Below are 15719 nucleotides of genomic sequence, written 5' to 3'. Positions count from 1 at the left end.
TTCTGGTGGGTTCATCGCCATTTCCATCACTTACCATGAAACACCCAGACTGTCCTGGCCTCCTAGTCCAGAGGAGCGGCACAGAACCCAGCTTTCACAGAGCTGATTTGATAAGAGATGGGGTGGGGATCTAAAGGAATCATGTCTTGCTCTTGCTTTGCAAGGTGAAATACTGGATCCAGGGGGACCCCGAGTCAGAAGCCCACCTCATCGACGTCAAAGCACCATCAGCAGAGCTGAGTAACCTCTACCCCTTCTGCGACTATGAGATGCAAGTCTGCGCCTACAATGCCATGGGTGAAGGGGCTTACTCTGACATCATCCACTGCCGCACACTTGAGGATGGTGAGCAACTTTGCACCTCACTTCGCATCATGTGGGACAACATTGGTGCCTGTGCACCTGGCGTGGTGTGAGGGCTCCAGCCCTGAGTCTCCGAGGGTCTTGGGAATGAGCGCTGAGTGGCTCCCACCTGTGACCCAGGGAGCTCTAGGCACCTGCGTGCTCTGGCTCCCAACTTGCAGTAACCTGACCCTTTTGCTCTTGACTTTCCAGTACCCAGTGAGCCCGGCCGCTTGGCTTTCAATGTTGTCTCTTCCACTGTGACACAGCTGAGCTGGGCCGAGCCTGCAGAAACCAATGGGGAGATCACAGCCTACGAAGTCAGTTACGGACTCGTCAATGAGGACAATGGTAAGAACTCATTTTCTGGCAGGGAAGTCATGACTGCTTAGCGAGGCCAAGGAGCCAGAGTACGTTTTCATCAGGCTGAGTGGCTGTCAAGCAGCAGCAGAACCAGAACAGCTCCAATTACATTTCTTGTGAAAAGTGGGATCTGGAAGGATCTGTACTCAATGGAAGGAGTACAGAAAGATCACTGCTCAGGACTTTAACCCTGCAAAGCCTGGAGTGCTCTCAGTTTTCATTTGCTTCCATAGTGAATGGTTTTAACCTTAAAAACTTAGTTCTCAGGTCTAGGGCCAGGGTTAGGGTGCCAGGAAGATGCTGTGTGGTGACACACCAGCATTAGCAGACCTCTGCTGCAGGGTGACTTCAGCACTCCATTTAGGAATATCCCGAAGTCAATATTGTGTGTGTGTCCTGAGCAGCCTGAATTGCTGCTGCACCTCGTCCAGAGCCAGGCTATGTCCTGGCACCAGACCTCAGCGAGCCTGTTGGCCAAGGGTGGGGTGCTGTGAGGCCCTGTGTCTTGTGGCCTCTTGGGTGATAGGCATGCTGGTGTTTGCAGTACCCATTGGCCCAACAAAGAAGGTGCTGGTTGAAGACCCAAAGAAGCGCATGGTGCTGATAGAAAACCTGCGGGAGAACCAGCCCTATCGCTACATGGTCAAGGCCAGAAACGGTGCTGGCTGGGGACCCGAGAGAGAAGCCACCATCAACCTCGCTACGCAACCCAAGCGCCCGATGTCCAGTGAGTTACTGCCCTGCCGAGGTGGGGAGGAAGGCAGGCGGGAGCAGTGCTGGGAGCTCCTATCCTGCTGGCTCTGCTGAACCCATCACCCCAGCAAATGCCCCAAGGGCCACCCTGGGCATGGTGGAGCCCTGTGTGGATTTGAACTGCATGTCTGATGGTACTTTCCACCTCTCTGCCAGTCCCCATCATCCCTGATGTCCCCATCATTGATGCAGAGGGAGGAGAGGATTACGACAGCTACCTGATGTACAGCGCAGACGTACTCCGCTCTCCCGCTGGCAGCAAGCGTCCCAGCGTCTCTGACGATTCAGGTACATTGCTCCAGGTTTTGCAAAGGTCATTTTAACACTCTTTTTCCTTAGCAGCTTTCAGCGATGACCTTCATTGCCCCTTTCCTCCTCATGGAGATGGGGAGATCCAAGTCACAGAGGTGGTGGAGATGAACCTTTCCAAAGCGCAGTAGCTGCATCTGTGGGAACATCAGGCCAGTTGCAGTGTAAATAAGAGCAGTGCCTCCTTGTCTTAGCTGTAAGGCAAAGAGAAGTCTCAGCGTGGCATGGGAGAGGAGATTTTCATGGCACTCCCTGCTCATCTTGCCTCCCTGCTGCCATTTGGCTGGACTACAGAGTTACTGCCAGCAAAGAACCACCGGTGAGGCAGAGACCTCTGAGTTCCTTGGATGCTCGGGGTCTTGGCCAAAAGTGGAGGGAACTTACCAAGTGTTGGTGAGACACTGACCACTCTTCCTCCATTGCTTCACTCTCTGAGTGGGGCTGGGAAAATGAGAAGACGGGCTGTAAGTGAAATGATGAGGCCTGATATGGCGGGTCTTTCCTCAGAGGGATCCAGGAGTGAGTCCCTGGTCCTTGTAGGGAGCAGAGATAATGGCAATACCCAGAGTCCAGACGTCCCGTGTGCACATCAAGGAGTGAGGAAACCTCCCCTGAGCAGAGGACAGCTGTTGCAGGCTCTTCGTGACAGGGACAGGCGTGTGTGGTGGGACATCAGCTCTTCTGTTGTGGTGGACAGAGGGCTCGAAAACAGCCCTGGGGCTGAGAAACACCATGCGTGTCACATTCCCTCCATCACGATGGTTGCACTGCCTGAACTCATCAGCCAGCACTTGGTGAGACAGGCTGTGAACGGCTGTCACTCCCACTGGCGCCTGCCCCTTCCCCTCCCCAGCAAGCAATAGGAACATGGTGGGTAGCCCAGTCTGTCACCTGCAAATCATATCAACATCGGTGCTTGCCTTGTCCCAAAAGGCTCCAGGTGGAAATATGTGCAGTTGCTGGGAGAAGACTTGGATCTTCGCCGCATCACCTGGAGGCTCCCACCTGAAACCATTCCCCGCCTCTCTGGCAGCAGCCGCTTCTCCTCAGACACCGAGGGTCTCCTCCATGAGGAGGACAGCGACATGGCTACTGGCAGCCTGACGAGGAGCAGGACCCCCCGGCCCCAAGCAGGTGAAGGACGCTTCGTTACGGCACTGAGTGTCCTGTCTCGTCCTGCTCTGAGCCGAGGGGCCAGCAGCTGGAGTCTGCCCCAGGACATGTCCTCTTCCTCCCCTTGTGTGCCCATCCTCGTGTTGCCATGATGCACTGATCATGTGCTATAGCCTGCTCCAAAACCTTGTCCTGATGTGTCTGCTCACAAGAGTGTCAAGGTAACCCCTGTCTCGGTGCGGACTTGGGAGCCTGCTAGCAAGTTCCTTCTACGAAAAGCTGGACCTTCAAGGCAGGAGCAAACTCAGATGATACCTGCTAAGAGCCACCGCCAAGGGCAGCTCCTCACCTTAATTCAGTGCCCTGAGCTTCTGAGCAGATCTACTGGACTGTTAACCAGAAATCACTCTCTCATGGGTAGTTAATCTCTCCTGGCCTGCTGGGAAGGGATGAGCAGAGTTTGCTTTTCAGATCCAGCTGAGACGGGATCCAGAGTGAGATCTGGAGAAACTGCCTCCACAAAGGGCTGGTTTTCTTCTACCTTCTTTTTTAATCTGAAGTTATAAACCTGTGCTTGCGTCAAAGGAGAGATGTAAGAGCATGGCGAGAACCACAAGGCAGCGCCCTAGCGAGGCCGAGGTCTGGAGTTACCTTGGACACCAAAGATGTCTCTGGTGCTGGGTGTAGAGCAAAGTCTTCGTTTACCTCTTTGTTTCCCCATCTTCGCATTGGGTGATTGTGGCTTGTCCTAGATGTGGCGCTCCAGAATGACCTTCCAGAGTGGCTGAAGCCAGGATGCAGCCAAGGCAGGGTGCACCGTGATGTCTCCTGCTTCCTCCCCGTGGAAACCGGAGCAGCAGCACTGTCCATGACCACATTCCTCACGGTGTACTCTCTTTCACAGAGCACTTGCTGAACGGCCGGGTGGACTTCTCCTTCCCTGGCAGTGGCAGTGGCACACTGACGAGGACAACAAACACCAGCTACCACCAGCTGAGCTTGCATATGCAACAGGAGCACAGAGTGATGGGGAGCTCCTCGCTGACAAGAGACTACACAATGCTGATGGGCCATGGTGAGTACTGAGCTGATGGGACCTGTCCTTTCCCCACCCCCATGACTGTCTTTGGAAAATCCTGTTGGGGTGAGGACTGTGTTCACAGCTGAGGGGGCCTATGAACCAGAGATCTGGAAGGTCATGTTCTCACCACTGACTGGTAGGTGCTCTGCTCCCAGACCACTTTGGAAAGGGTTCCCACTCCTCACGTGCAGAGTGTTCAGGAAAGGGAGCTACATTCTTACCCTCACTCCACAAAGTGCTCCAGGAGGAACATGTGTCTCCTTCTTACTTCTTTAGCTTCATGGTTGCCTTTCAGCTCCACACACGTACATCAGCTGACACTGACAGGAGGTTGTTAAAAGGCTCTTCAAATCTGAGCCTTAAATAGCCATCGCTGCAGGAGCCAGCACCTGGGCTGAGCCCGCTCTGAACTCTCCAATGTTGATTTTCTGTCTTTCTCTTGCACTGCTTCTGTAGATTACCCGGGGAGACTCCTCCCTCCCATCCATGAAGATGCTGGGAGGACAATCCCACAGCCCCGGGATGTGGGTTTCAGGAGCAGGGTAAAGGTGAAGGGTTACTACCCCAGCACTGGCTGTCGGGACACTATAATCATGACTGATGGGTCTGCAGGGATTTGCAAGTACATAGGTACAGCTTTGTCCAGTGTCTCCTCGCAGCCACGTATCCCATAACAGCCAAGCCATCAGCCATCCATGAGCTGTTGCTATTCACTGCTCACCTTAAACCCTCTCACCATGGCTTGCTGTGTGCCACACTGGTCTTTCTCCTGACCTAGACTGTGCCTCCATCACACCACCTTTCCATTTGCAGGTGACTTCAGCCATGTTCCAACCCACTAGAGCTGATTAACACTCACGACCACTGCCACCACACTCTAACAAGCTGATTGTCCCCATCCTCTTCATTCCTAACAAGCTTGTTGTTCTGTCTCACCCCACAGGCCTTCAGAGGACTCCTGGGGAGAACGTGTGCTCCATGCGAGATGTCCCTCTGCAAGCTCCTTGGCCAAAGCCCATGAGGAGTTTCAGTCCCTGAGTGTCTCCTTCCTGGGAGACTGCTCTGCTTACCATGAGCCTTGTGCCCCAGTGGGCTGAGCCCCCATCCAGCTGAGCAGCTCAGCTGGGGGTGTTGGGCTGCTTTAGCTGTAGACTAGGGTTAGTTTTAGCAGAGCCTCATCTGAAGATGTCCATGAAGCGTTTGGCAGACTGGACAGGGTGTTTTGGGGTAAGCAAGATGTGCCACACACAGCACACAGGGCCCTGTTCTGGTCTTCACCCCAGGCACCTGAAGCCAACCTGGCTTTGTCCCACCTGAGTTGGCACTCCAAGGCCATAGGATATCACTGTAGGTGTGCAGGGTCAGCCAGTCCCTCCTTGTGACAGGCCAGCTTGCAGAGATAACATCTCGCCATGTTCTCCCCAGACCATCGGGACCATCCCGTGCTTGCGCGCGCCATTCCCTCCTCTCCTTCAGCCCCCTGAACCCCCAGCCCCCAAATCTCTAATGTTCCCTTTTTGCCTCAGACTCCAGGCTGCCGCTGGGCATCCCTGACACCCCCACGCGCCTGGTGTTCTCCGCCCTGGGACCCACCTCGCTGAAGGTGAGCTGGCAGGAGCCACACTGCGAGAAGGAGGTGCAGGGCTACAGCGTGCAGTACCAGCTCCTCAATGGAGGTCAGTGAGCAGGTGGCCACCAGGTGGCTGGCAGTGGGAGTTTCTGGTCCTGGAAAGCGAGGCCCAGGTCTTCTCTTGGGCAACTGGCCCTGTGTGACTCTACTTGAGCAGAGCAGGGGTGGACCAGATGACATCCAGCGGTCCCTTCCAACCTGAGCCGTTCTGGGAATGGGGGATTGGTCCCAGCTCTGCTTTCTGTATAGCCTTGAGGAATTATCTCAGCTGCAACCACAGCTCTCATTCTCCTTTCTGCTCTGGGCGGGAGGAGGGGGGTGGAATTTTGGGGGTTGCTTATGGAGTCAACCCTGCTCCAAAGACCTTGGGATCGTTCTTCACCAGCCTTAACATCTTAGTTGAAGGCTTTTTCATCAAGTTAGACTTGAGAGGAAGAATTGCAATGAAAGATCTCTTATTTTCACATGAAACTTGGGGCAGCGATGGCAAAATTGTAGATTTCAGATGAAAATCTGCGTTTGTCCCAAGCCTTTTTTTGAACAACATCTCATCCTGCCCTAGCAGTTGTTGGTGGCAAGGTGTCATGAAGGTGGCCAGCGAGGGGCATCTAGATGACCTTTCCAGGCAGTTTGTTTGAGGTAGAGTTTAGTTGAAAGCCATGGCTCCATCTCTGTGTCTGCAACACAGCACTGATGACCCCCTTCCCTGTGTGTCGCAGGAGAGGTGCACCGACTCACCATCCCCAGCCCCAGCCAGAACTCCGTGGTAGTAGAGGACCTGCTGCCCAACCATTCCTACATCTTCAAGGTGAAGGCACAGAGCGAGGAAGGCTGGGGACCCGAGAGGGAAGGAGTCATCACGATAGAGTCCCAGGTGGACCCGCAGAGCCCCCTCAGCCCTGTGCCAGGTGAGGGAATGGTGGGAGGGTGACACTGATGTCTCTCCTGCTGTCTACAGTGCTGGGTTGCTGTCCTCTCTCCCCTTCCTTTCATTTAGAAATAGGACCTTCTTCCCCATGTGCACACCTTCCACAACCTGCCGAGATAACCACCACCTTCCAGCTCATTCCACGAATGCTGCGTGCAGACTCCTCCCAGGCTCCTCCTTGCCACCTTCTTTGACACTGACTTCTCGCTCGTGTCCCTGCAGGTTCACCCTTCACGCTGAGCACACCCAGTGCTCCTGGACCACTGGTTTTCACTGCCCTCAGCCCTGACTCCCTGCAGCTCAGCTGGGAGAGACCCCGCAAGCCAAATGGGTCCATCTTGGGCTACATGGTCACCTGTGAGATGCTGCATGGAGGAGGTACAGTGCCGGGCTGTGGAAGCCCAGTTCTCTGTGTAGAGCAGCAGACTCCTCTGGCAAAGGCAGCAACTTGCTGCATTTCTGTTGGGAGCAGCCAAAAACATTGTCGGCTTATGCCAGTGCAGACCAAGTGGGGACACAAGGCCAATTTCTGGCCTGGGAGCTGGGGGACCCTGGCACTTTGTGTCGTTGCTTGGCCTGGTAAAATAAATGTGGAGGGAAGAGGAAGCTTATTAAAAGCCACACCCAGAGGAGGTTGGTTGTTGAGAATCACCATTGTACCAAAACAGGATTGTCTTAAGCCTGGGTAGAACCAGTTGCAATCATAGAGTCAGTGGGTGTCACAGAGCTCTGGGAAAGCCAGGGCAGCAGCCAGAGCTGGGGGAGGTGTGGAGGGACCATCACTCCTGCCTGTCTTCACCACTGGTGTGTCTGTGTGGATTAGGGGAGCCCAGGAATATCTGTGTCGAAGGAGACAATCCGGAAACCACCCTGACTGTGCCCCACCTGAGTGAGAATGTCCCATACAAATTCAAAGTGCAAGCCAAGACCACCCAAGGCTTTGGACCAGAGCGAGAAGGCATCATCACCATCGAATCTCAGGATGGAGGTACAGTAGCTTGAGTTTGTGAAGGTGCAAAAATAAGAAACCTCTCATATCAGGGGACTCAACTCCCAGAGTCCCTTTCTAGCTTTGGTGTTGCCTCTGTTTTTCATGAAAGACACGGAGACACTGTCTTCCATGAATACAATGCCATGTCTTCTGAGCACTGCCCCAGTCCTGGTGCACTGAATGAGGGAGGATCTCCAGAACCTGTTGCCAGTGTTTTGTTTGTTATGAAACTTCTGTCTTAGACTTGATGGTACACAAACCTGGAGGCACCTTCTAGTACCGCATGGGTATAAGACCTTCCCAGTCCTCCTAGTTCCCCCTAAACCTGTCTCTGATGTCAGCAAAAGAAACCTACTCAGCTGACTGTTGCTGCTCACTGCACAGGGTTGAGGGGCTGGAAGTTCCTTGTTGTTTCCTGGCTCATCCCTTTTCCTCCTCCACAGGCACTTTCTCCCAGTTTGGAGGACAGCAATATATGAGAGAAGAAGTGTACAACTTCCCCACCGAATACACCACCAAAACCAGCATGAGCCATTCCTCTCTGGATCCCCACTTCACAGGTAGGGGCTTGCTGCCTGCTTTGGAACCCCTGGCAAGCAAAGGCTAACTCTGCTTGCCCAAAGGTCTGAGGATGTCAAAGGCAGGGAGAGAGGGTCCATCAGGTGGGATGGATGAAGAGGATCAGGCCCTTTTTTTCACCATGTCCCTGCTCTGCCCCAGAGGCTGTTCCAGTCATTTCCTGTGTGTTTCCCGGTCACAGACGGAACGATGAGTTTTCTAAGTCTGGCAGGACTATCACTAGGGACCAACTCACAAATCTTCCTGTAAGGCTGTATCTCCTCTGTTTTTTCCTGCTCTGAAAAGTGTGGGAACCATCTTTAATCGTATCACTGTAGTTGTCCTGCATCGTCCTCCTTGAGCTGAAGGACTCGTATATGAAGTCTGGGAGCTGTTAGGAATTCCATCTTATTGAGTGACATAGAAAAGTACTAAATTGCTTGATCTGGAGAGGTTTTTCCATCAGTGGAAGTGGTATTTAAGGAGTAATCAGGTAGTGCAGATACTATTCCCTGTGGCCTCGTACTCAGCATGGTGCCCTGACCACCAGCCTCTCATTGCAGACACCATGTTGACAACGACCCAGCGAGTGGAGAGCGCCAGCAGCACCCTCACCAAACAAGTCACCAAAGAGTTTGTGAGCCGGACTGTGATGTCCAGCGGAACCCTCACCAGGCAGATGGAGAGGCAGTTCTATGAGGCCTGAGCCAGGGCAGGCTGCCAGCAGGACACTGCTGTTCAGCTGGCAGGACGTTGTGGAATGATCCAAGGGAGCTTCATCCAGATACTGCTGCGGTACCTGGGCAGCTGCTCCTGTGGGCAGAGACCTTCCGTGGCACTTCAAGCTTTGGACCTTTCCTTTGGAGCTCAGTGCACTCAAAGCTCTGGCATGGCTGGGTCACCAGGTGTGTGCTCATCCTTCAGGGCTTGTCCCCCCTGTCCTGCTCTGCAAGAGACTCGGTTCTGCAGAGTCCACAGGGATGTCTTCCATGAACAATCCCCACTCAATCCAATGCCGTTCTTCAGTGCCCATCCATCCAAATGCACCTGCAAAAATCCCACCTCCCTAGATAAATGGAGCGGGATGATTTATGCCCAGGTCCTCAGTTCTGAGAGAAGCCAGCTGGTGACATCCCGATTTTATAGAGGTCACCATTCCACCTGTGCTTCAGGCTCCCTGGCAGCCTGGCTCTCCCCTGGAGATGGTTATCCTGTTCTGGGTTTTTTACATGAGAGCTGCAGGGCGGGAGCTTGGGGTAACCAACACTTTCTCACTGCCCTGCTTTGTGTCTGTTCTTTGCTGCTAACCCTCGGTACCATGACAGCAAAGTACGGCGTTTTGTACGTTTGTACAGGGTCATTCATGATGGCCTCTGACGCTTTTTTTTTTTTTTTGCATACAATATTGTACAGTTTTCATGGTATATAAAAATATATAAATGTATTTTATTATTTTATTAAAAAAATGGAGGTGGATGAGATCCAGGAATAGCTGGAAGAAATTAGTTAAGGGTTTGAACCAAAGGCCACTAAACTGTGTGGAAAGCCTCCATGGGTCACTAAACCATGTGGAAAGGCTGTGGATGAGCTGGTGGGCTCTGACCGTTTACCCTCCAGCACCAGAGACTCCAGCAGAAGGCTGCAACAGCCGGGCCCGCTCCCTGCACAGCACCCACCAGCCCTGTGCTCACCAAGCACTGCACACATGCAGGAAGGTTGGGAGCTGCCTGGAAGCGAGGGATGGAGATGGCCGAGGCAGTGGTGAGGAACCTGCTGAAAGCAAGGATCCTGTCTGAAGCAGCAGCTGCCACCGTTCTGGATCAGAGCTTCCAACTGGAACTCTCCCTGGCAGCATCGTCTGTGTGCTCTGATCTGACACTGGACCTGGGCTTTTTGTTCTTTTATTTTGTAACCAGAGGAAAACTTTCCAGCACTGACCCTACCTGACCTTCCTCTCCTCTATGGGCTGTTCATCTGAGCAGGATGGGTTGTATGTGTTTGGGGTGAGTAAAGTCCCCAGGAGACTCCAGGAGTGCAGCTGGAGCTAGGTTACCTTTGAACTTGGGCCAAGAGATACCTGACCAGCCCTGTGGTTTTACTGTGCCTTCCAGAGCATTTGTTTTTCCTGAGCACCAGTGGTGTTAGCCTGCCTGCCTACCAGTTCCCACCTCTCCTTTGTAGCTGGGGCTTCCTCTCCAGATGATGTGTCTCCTCCTGCACAAGGACTCTGCGACCCTTTACTTGTGCTGTGTAGGGCAGGGTAAAACACTGAATACAGCCTCAAAAGGGAGCCCCACTTCCAAGCATTTTAACTAAAGACTATGCTGTTATCTATGAGAAGAGCAGGGTTCGTCAGCTGCTGCTCTCCAGGGCGTCACGCTCTCCCCACTGCCCACCCAACTGAGGCCTCGCACTACAGAGCATTGCTTCTTCATCTGTTCATTAGGGCTGGTGGTATTGCAGCCTCTCTGAGGTGGATCCAGCAGCGGGTCATTGATCAGATGGCACCCTATTGCACTCAATAAATGCTTTCTCTGCAGTCTGCCTCTTCCCTTGTCTTTAAATTATAATAATTAAAACAGTCCTTCCCCACCACGCTGCACCTGCAGCAGCTGAAGGACGTGCGCCAGGAGCAGATACCCAAGAAGGGGCTTCTGCTCAGCCTCAGCGCCTGCTGCTCCTCCACTGCCATTCCCTGCAGCGACAGCAGCTCCACGGACACCACCGAAACCCGTATCCCCAGTAACGGCTCCTTACCCCAGTGCGAACTGGAGTTAGACCAGTCTCCTCTGAGGAAAGGTCTCCAGCGACTCCGGCAGCAGAGTTCAGGACAGGTAGGTCCAGAAGGACCGTGCAAATGTTTTGTGTTTATTCGGCAAATGGTACAGACAAACTGATTCCCTTGTGCAGCGAGGAAAGCAGCCGCCTCGCCGAGGGAGGCAATCCCAGTGCAGGCACAGCGGTCGCTCCTCTACAGGGGCAGCATCTTTGCCCCTCCAGAGGGTTTGGTGAGGTAGAAGGTGGCAGTGCCGCTGTATTTCTCCTAGGAGACAATAGGAGCAGTGACTGCTGGTGCTCCAGGGCTGCATTGGGCTGCAGTGAGCAGCCAGGATGCTTTGGGGCTGGTACGGGCAGGCCCTGCCACTCAGCCGAGCCGTGCACCTGGCCCCGCTGCCTGTTGAGATGTGTTTTTTTGGGACAGCACGCTGTCCGGGCCCTTGCTCGGGGTCCCTCGTGCCATCTGTGGTGCAGGGCAGGGAATCTATCGATGCTGCCCCTGCCGCAGCCCCCGTGGCACTGCTCAGATGGCACTTTCTAGCCCCTTCTTGACCCTGCAGGCGCTACCAATCTCGGCTGCCTCTAGTGACAGCAGAAAAACCCAGCTTTTCATTGAACAGCAGGGGCACAGTCCTTTTTGGTCTCTCCTTGTTTCAGACACCTCCCTCTGTCCCTTCTTTATCCTCCCCATTATTTGCAGGGTGCACCACGATCTCTTGCAGCAGCCAAATGAGGCTCTGCCTCGTTCACAGCCCCCGCTTCCTGACACCCCCATTTTGCAGGTGTTTTCAGCCACCAGTGTGCGCTGAGCTGCTGATTTAGAGTGTTGATGACAGCACTGAGCTGTAAGTGCTGGTGCTGAGCTCAGCATTGTCCAACATCAGCCTGGATTGTTTTTTCCCTAGATAGATTTAGCTTTCCCGAAGCTCCCTGGTACCTTTTTTGCTCACTTTCTCAATGCAGCAAGGCCATTGGGCCACGCTGTGACTAACAGGGTGCTGAACAGACCACAAGAGCTCAGTAGCATCAACAGACTCGGGGCTGCCCCTGTGTGGCACTGGATGGGCTACACCAACTCCAAGTACCTCAGCTGGAATGTTTCCTTGGGATCTTTACGTCAATCTCCAGGCACCTTTCTGCCGCATACCTGGATGTGGTGCTGGGCTCTCTCCGCAGCCCCCGCCTCCAGCAGCGTCACCGTGCAGCCTCCAAAGCCTCCCCCAGTCATCCTGCTGCCATAAACCCCATCGACCTCCAGGGCTGCCGCCACCAGCTCATCCAGCTCTGGGCAGCTCACTTCATAGTCGTCCCTGCAGAGAGGAGACCAGCGGTCAGCCCTCTCTCACATCCCAGCCACAGCCCCTGCACCAGTAACAGCTGAAACGCCTCCTGGTGTACCCATCGCTGCAGCAAAGCAGTGCAGTGCAGGATGGTGCAAGTCCCACCCCTGCTGTCTGTCTGTAAGCACGTACATGTGAGTGAGGCTGTGAGCATTGAGGACCCACTGGGCGCTGCTGCAGGCAGCCCCTGTCTGTAATGAACCTCACCGGCTGCCTCGTCCCAGCACCCCGGCACAGAAACCTGTGGGGCTTTTCCTAAACCCTCAGCTGGCTGAGCCATGAGAACCACGGGGCAGGACAGCTCTGGCCACCTCTGCTGCTGCACCCATGGGCCAGTGAGCCCTGCGAGGACCGCAGGGCTGGTGCATCCTCACCTGAGGGAATTGTGGCTCTCCACCATCAGCCTCCCGAACACCCAGTAGTCCCTGTCCTGCAGCGCCTGTGCTGCCTGAGTGGTCCGAGCTATCTCGCCAATGACATGCCTGGCACGCCGGTACTTCTCCTCGCCCAGCTGACTCCTGGCCGCTGCAGAGGTATGTGCATCCTTGCAGTGAAGCCACTTGGGTCTGCAGGATGCTGCTGGCGGCAAGCATGGCTGCACCCTGCAACCATCCTGTGCCAGAGCTTCTCCACTGGTGGCACGCTCCTGTCCCAGTGCATGCATCCCCCCACCCACCCCAGGTGCTGCGCCATGGTCACAGCCCACACTGTGGGGCTCAGAGCACCTGCTGCCCCGAGAAGCGGTCAGAGCCGAGGGCAGGACCGTCCTCACCTTCCAGCTCGGCCATGGTGGCATCTCGCAGGCTGGCCTTGCCAAGTGCCGCCGCCGCCTCCTCGCACTGCCGCCGGCGCATCGGGTACTCACTGCCTGTCAGCATGTGCCGCACATTGGAGTTGGTGATAAGCACAGCCAAGTTGGCATCGGCCAGCGGGATGGGAACGGTCTCCAGGGACCTGCAGGGAGAGCTCAGCACCGGCCATGCGCCCAGCCCCCCTCCTGCTCCAGCCCTCAGCCAGCCTGGTGAGACCATGTTGTGGGCAGCTCCTACCTTCACAGAGGCAAAGGTCGGGCAGTTTAAGATTCTGCTCAAGCAGTTTGCTCCCTCCCAATTATTACTCCCATAACAGACTCTAATGACTTTGTGGGAAAGACAGAGCAGGTAAGCAGCAGAAATGATGCAGGAGGAGGACTCAAGGCATGGGAACTGAACCCCAGGGAGCCCCAGCCCTGCAGTGAGATTTTTGGCTGGGTCAAGGGGTTAACTTCCCCCTGCATTTGCCAGAGGGAAGAGGTGGGCACAGCCCGGCCCTGACCTGCAGTCGATGAGCAGCGCATGGCCTTCCTTGCCCATCACCGATATGAACTGGTCCATGATCCCGCAGGGCACACCAGCAAACGTGTGCTCTGCTTTCTGGCAGGCCAGCGCCTTGGCCACCAAATCACCATCATCTGCACCAGAGCAGAGAGATGCAGGTTAGCAGCTCCAGGACCTTTGTCCCTTGCCCTAGGACCAGGGAAGCAAACAGAAGGGTAAAGGGTTGCTTTCCCACGGAATGGGGTTTTGCTAAAGCATCAGCTGCAGGCACTTGCTCCTGCACTGGCACACGGCATCTGTGCCAGCATGGGGCCTCAGATCCAACTGCATGCAATAATTTGACACTGGTGTCTCAGATCTCTCCATTTCTGGGGACATGAGGGTAGGAAGATGCTCCCAAGGGAAGGAGCTCTCATCCTGCCAGCCAGCCCCAGTGGTGGTCCATGGGCTTTAGGGGCATGGGCAGGTCAGGCTGGGTGAGCTGGACCTGCCCCACAGCCACTGCGGTGTCAGCTCAGGGCGTGAAGGGATCTTGCCAAGGGCACCCTCTCCACCCAGCTCCCACCCGTAACGGAGGTCCTGGGGCAGTGGCTGCCTTACCAGGGCAGAGCTGCTGGAGGAAGGTGTAAGTGGCCACCTCCAGAGCGGCCGAGCTGGAGAGGCCCCCACCCAGTGGGAGGTCGCTGGCTATCACGGCGCTGAAGCCTGGCACAGGACCCCCTGCGGGAACAGAAAGGACCGTGTGGCTGGTGAGCCCGCGCAGGGCTGGCAGCCATCCTGCCCCACAGGTCTGATGGGGCAGAGCCACTGTCTGATATCCCGCTGTAAAACCCACAGCGAGTGGGTCATTGATCAGATAGCACCCTATTGCACTCTCCTATTTGGGAGACCCCCCAAACACGGGGGTCTGGAGCTGACGGCATCTCTGCTGGACTCTGGCAGCCGTGGGATTGCGCTGGCACTGGAAGATCCCCTGGAGCATGCCGAAAGCTGGGTGTCGTGCACTGGCACCATGTGCAGGGGGCTCTGACCCGCCCGCAGCCTGGCCCTTACCCCGGTAGTGCTGGATGACGCCCTTGATGTAGTTGGCCCAGCGAGGCTGCCCGGGGCTCAAGGCGCTGCCAGGGCAGGGAGCCGCAAACTGCACCCTGCGTGGCTCATCCGCCTCCGGCGAGGTGGTGAGGAGGGAGATGGTCCCATCCTGCGTGGGGGATCCCACCAGCACCGTCCCCAGATGCAGGGCCTGCGGGGAGAGGTGGCTCAGACCAGGGGACAGCCAGGGCTGCTGACACTCACCGTGGCACCTGCAGTTCTCCCCACAACACGTTGACCTCACCTTGTTGACCACTCCTCACCACGTTGACCTTTCTGGCTATTTAATGCCGCAGAGTCAGTGTCTGCGCTGAACTGCCGTGACTGAGCACCCCAGCTCAGCGCCGGGAGTGGGCTGTGGGCTCAGGGGACCAGAATTCCACGATAGGGACCTGAGAGGCTTCGGGAAGTTTTCTTGCCTGCAGGGACACGCAGCCGCCCTGCTCCCACGCTGTTTGGCCGCAGAATAACGAGCCGCAGCTTTGATTTCGAGTTAGTGGGGCTTCCCTGCGGAGCTGGGACAGGGAGCCTCAGCCGCTCCGGGCCATCGCTCTCCGGAATGGGGAAATGAGAGACCGGTTGCACAAGAGGCTTCAGCTCCTCCAAGGGGGGCGGGGAGGGTGAATCGCCTCCCCCGCAGGGATTTAGGGGCCGGGGCCCCGGCTCAAGCACCAGGTCCTGCTCCGAGCCCCAGCGGTGCCGGGGTGGGGGGAGCCCGGATGTCCCGCAGGTCCTGGGCGGAGTACACCAGGGGAGGCGGCGGGGACGGTGGGGATGCGGGATCAGGGACGGTGGGGGTGCGGGTCAGGGGGACCCCGCGGGTGCGGCGGGGCGGCCTCACCATGGGCAGCACGAAGCCGCCGCAGTAGTCGGTGTGCTCGCCGATGAGGTTCACCCGCCCGGGGGCCCAGACCGCCAGCGCCGCCGCCCCGAACGCCGCAGCGTGAGCCCCGCGGGCGGCGCCCAGCGCCGGGGGCTGCGGGGACACCGACATCGCCGCGGCGCTCCCACCGGCACCGCCCCGGGACCGCCCCTTGATCCGCCCCGAGCCGTGCCCGGGCTCTGACGTGGCCGCCCCGCCCATCCCCGACCGGTCTTGAATCCGGGTCGCGGAGCGCTTCAGGT

The 15719-nt window shown here is 56.2% G+C and overlaps 2 protein-coding genes across 12 annotated transcripts in view; one reads left to right on the top strand and one right to left on the bottom strand.

Annotated features, from left to right (window-relative positions):
- ITGB4 (integrin subunit beta 4) overlaps positions 1-10595 on the top strand; it is a 33118-nt gene extending 22523 nt beyond the window's left edge. For 4 of the 11 annotated variants that reach the window (XM_054083015.1, XM_054083013.1, XM_054083012.1 and 1 more), the window contains exons 29-41: positions 165-345; positions 556-693; positions 1250-1432; positions 1615-1746; positions 2701-2901; positions 3785-3955; positions 4418-4591; positions 5488-5637; positions 6311-6499; positions 6742-6897; positions 7343-7507; positions 7954-8070; positions 8632-10594. In XM_054083015.1, the coding sequence (XP_053938990.1) occupies positions 165-345; positions 556-693; positions 1250-1432; positions 1615-1746; positions 2701-2901; positions 3785-3955; positions 4418-4591; positions 5488-5637; positions 6311-6499; positions 6742-6897; positions 7343-7507; positions 7954-8070; positions 8632-8774 (2100 nt within the window). In that variant the 3' untranslated portion in view covers positions 8775-10594. Of the gene's footprint in view, positions 1-164; positions 346-555; positions 694-1249; positions 1433-1614; positions 1747-2700; positions 2902-3784; positions 3956-4417; positions 4592-5487; positions 5638-6310; positions 6500-6741; positions 6898-7342; positions 7508-7953; positions 8071-8631 lie in introns of those variants that run through there. The other 7 variants (XM_054083010.1, XM_054083011.1, XM_054083018.1 and 4 more) reach the window with 6 other exon arrangements.
- A 296-nt stretch (positions 10596-10891) lies between these two features.
- GALK1 (galactokinase 1) lies at positions 10892-15693 on the bottom strand. The gene is made up of 8 exons (XM_054083056.1): positions 15436-15693; positions 14556-14745; positions 14103-14222; positions 13501-13636; positions 12959-13140; positions 12561-12711; positions 11994-12156; positions 10892-11111 (listed from the first exon to the last, which is right to left on the bottom strand). The coding sequence occupies exons 1-8, from the start codon at positions 15676-15678 to the stop codon at positions 11040-11042; spliced, it is 1257 nt and encodes a 418-aa protein (XP_053939031.1). The 5' UTR covers positions 15679-15693; the 3' UTR covers positions 10892-11039.
- Between the last annotated feature and the right edge of the window lie 26 nt (positions 15694-15719).

Source organism: Cuculus canorus, chromosome 18, assembly GCF_017976375.1.
Source record: "Cuculus canorus isolate bCucCan1 chromosome 18, bCucCan1.pri, whole genome shotgun sequence".
Lineage (NCBI taxonomy): Eukaryota > Metazoa > Chordata > Aves > Cuculiformes > Cuculidae > Cuculus > Cuculus canorus.
The sequence above is the reverse complement of the archived record's forward strand: the minus strand, read 5'-3'. Positions and strand labels throughout refer to the sequence as shown.